The sequence below is a fragment of the Branchiostoma belcheri genome, unplaced genomic scaffold (assembly GCF_001625305.1).
Source record: "Branchiostoma belcheri isolate BF01 breed outbred unplaced genomic scaffold, Haploidv18h27 scaffold17, whole genome shotgun sequence".
In the NCBI taxonomy this organism is placed as follows: Eukaryota; Metazoa; Chordata; class Leptocardii; order Amphioxiformes; family Branchiostomatidae; genus Branchiostoma; species Branchiostoma belcheri.
This window is the reverse complement of record NW_017803157.1, coordinates 1,086,107-1,087,083: the sequence shown is the minus strand read 5'-3', so window position 1 is coordinate 1,087,083 and position 977 is coordinate 1,086,107. Positions and strand designations below refer to the sequence as shown.

Below are 977 nucleotides of genomic sequence, written 5' to 3'. Positions count from 1 at the left end.
ACGTACTACTCTCTCTCTCTCTCTCTCTCTCTCTCTCTCTCTCTCTCTCTCTCTCTCTCTCTCTCTCTCTCTCCCTCCTCCTCTCTCTCTCTCCCCTCTCTCTTCCTCCCTCTCTCTCTCTTCTTCTCTCATTACCATGTTTTGATGTATCAGATGTGCCATAAGTAATTGAAAGTATAAAGTCATCGAATGATAAGAATGTTGCATTTTGCCTTTTTTTCATAGTTTCGTTGTGCTTCAAGTAAGTGTCAACGGGAAGACCTTCATCTCCAGCAACGTGACTATTGAAGCTCTAGATTGCACTCCGGTAAGAACGTAACAATATATAGATATAGTCTTACTAGTTACCAAATACGAAGTGAAATAATGGAATAACATATAAAATCATATTTCATGAAGCCCGAAATTACTTATTATTATCAACTTCATTCTTAACAAGGTTTATTCATTATCAATCAAGGGTGGACAACCCAGCAAATACATGTAAAACACCTGACAAACTGAAGAACAGCATTAGTATTACGTACAGAATTAACATATCTTCGCTCTGCCAAAAGGCCTTAATGCCCAGTTATTTGTTCAATGATAAAGACTCATCACGATCCAACAGATTTCTGTTTGTCCGTATCAACATTGATATTTATGGCTCACGTGAACGGTGAAATTCCAGCGACGCCAAAATATAATAAGGACTGCAGGCACAGCAATAATATGTTATAACTCGTGCGTATTCTGGCCTGAAGGTTTATAAATGGAAGTCCATGAACATGATGTATATTGCCTCCTACAGACAGATGTGGCGGCGATCGTGCTCCCCCTGTTCTTCCTGCTCCTCCTCCTGGCGCTGCTGCTGCTCTGGTGGTTCTGGCAGCTGCTCTGCTGTTACGTGGTAAGTCAAACATTTTGTTTTATCCTTCTACAACAAAGGAGCTAACGAGTATCTTATACAACCACAAGAAAGCCAGCCGTCTAAATAA

At 40.5% G+C, this 977-nt stretch overlaps 1 protein-coding gene across 1 annotated transcript in view; it reads left to right on the top strand.

Moving 5' to 3' along the window:
- The window catches only part of LOC109466569 (anthrax toxin receptor 1-like), an 11,965-nt gene that overhangs the window by 8,082 nt on the left and 2,906 nt on the right, over nt 1-977 (top strand). The window contains exons 12-13 of the mRNA XM_019764300.1: nt 226-307; nt 791-889. Of these exons, the coding sequence (XP_019619859.1) occupies nt 226-307; nt 791-889 (181 nt within the window). The remainder of the gene's footprint in view (nt 1-225; nt 308-790; nt 890-977) is intronic.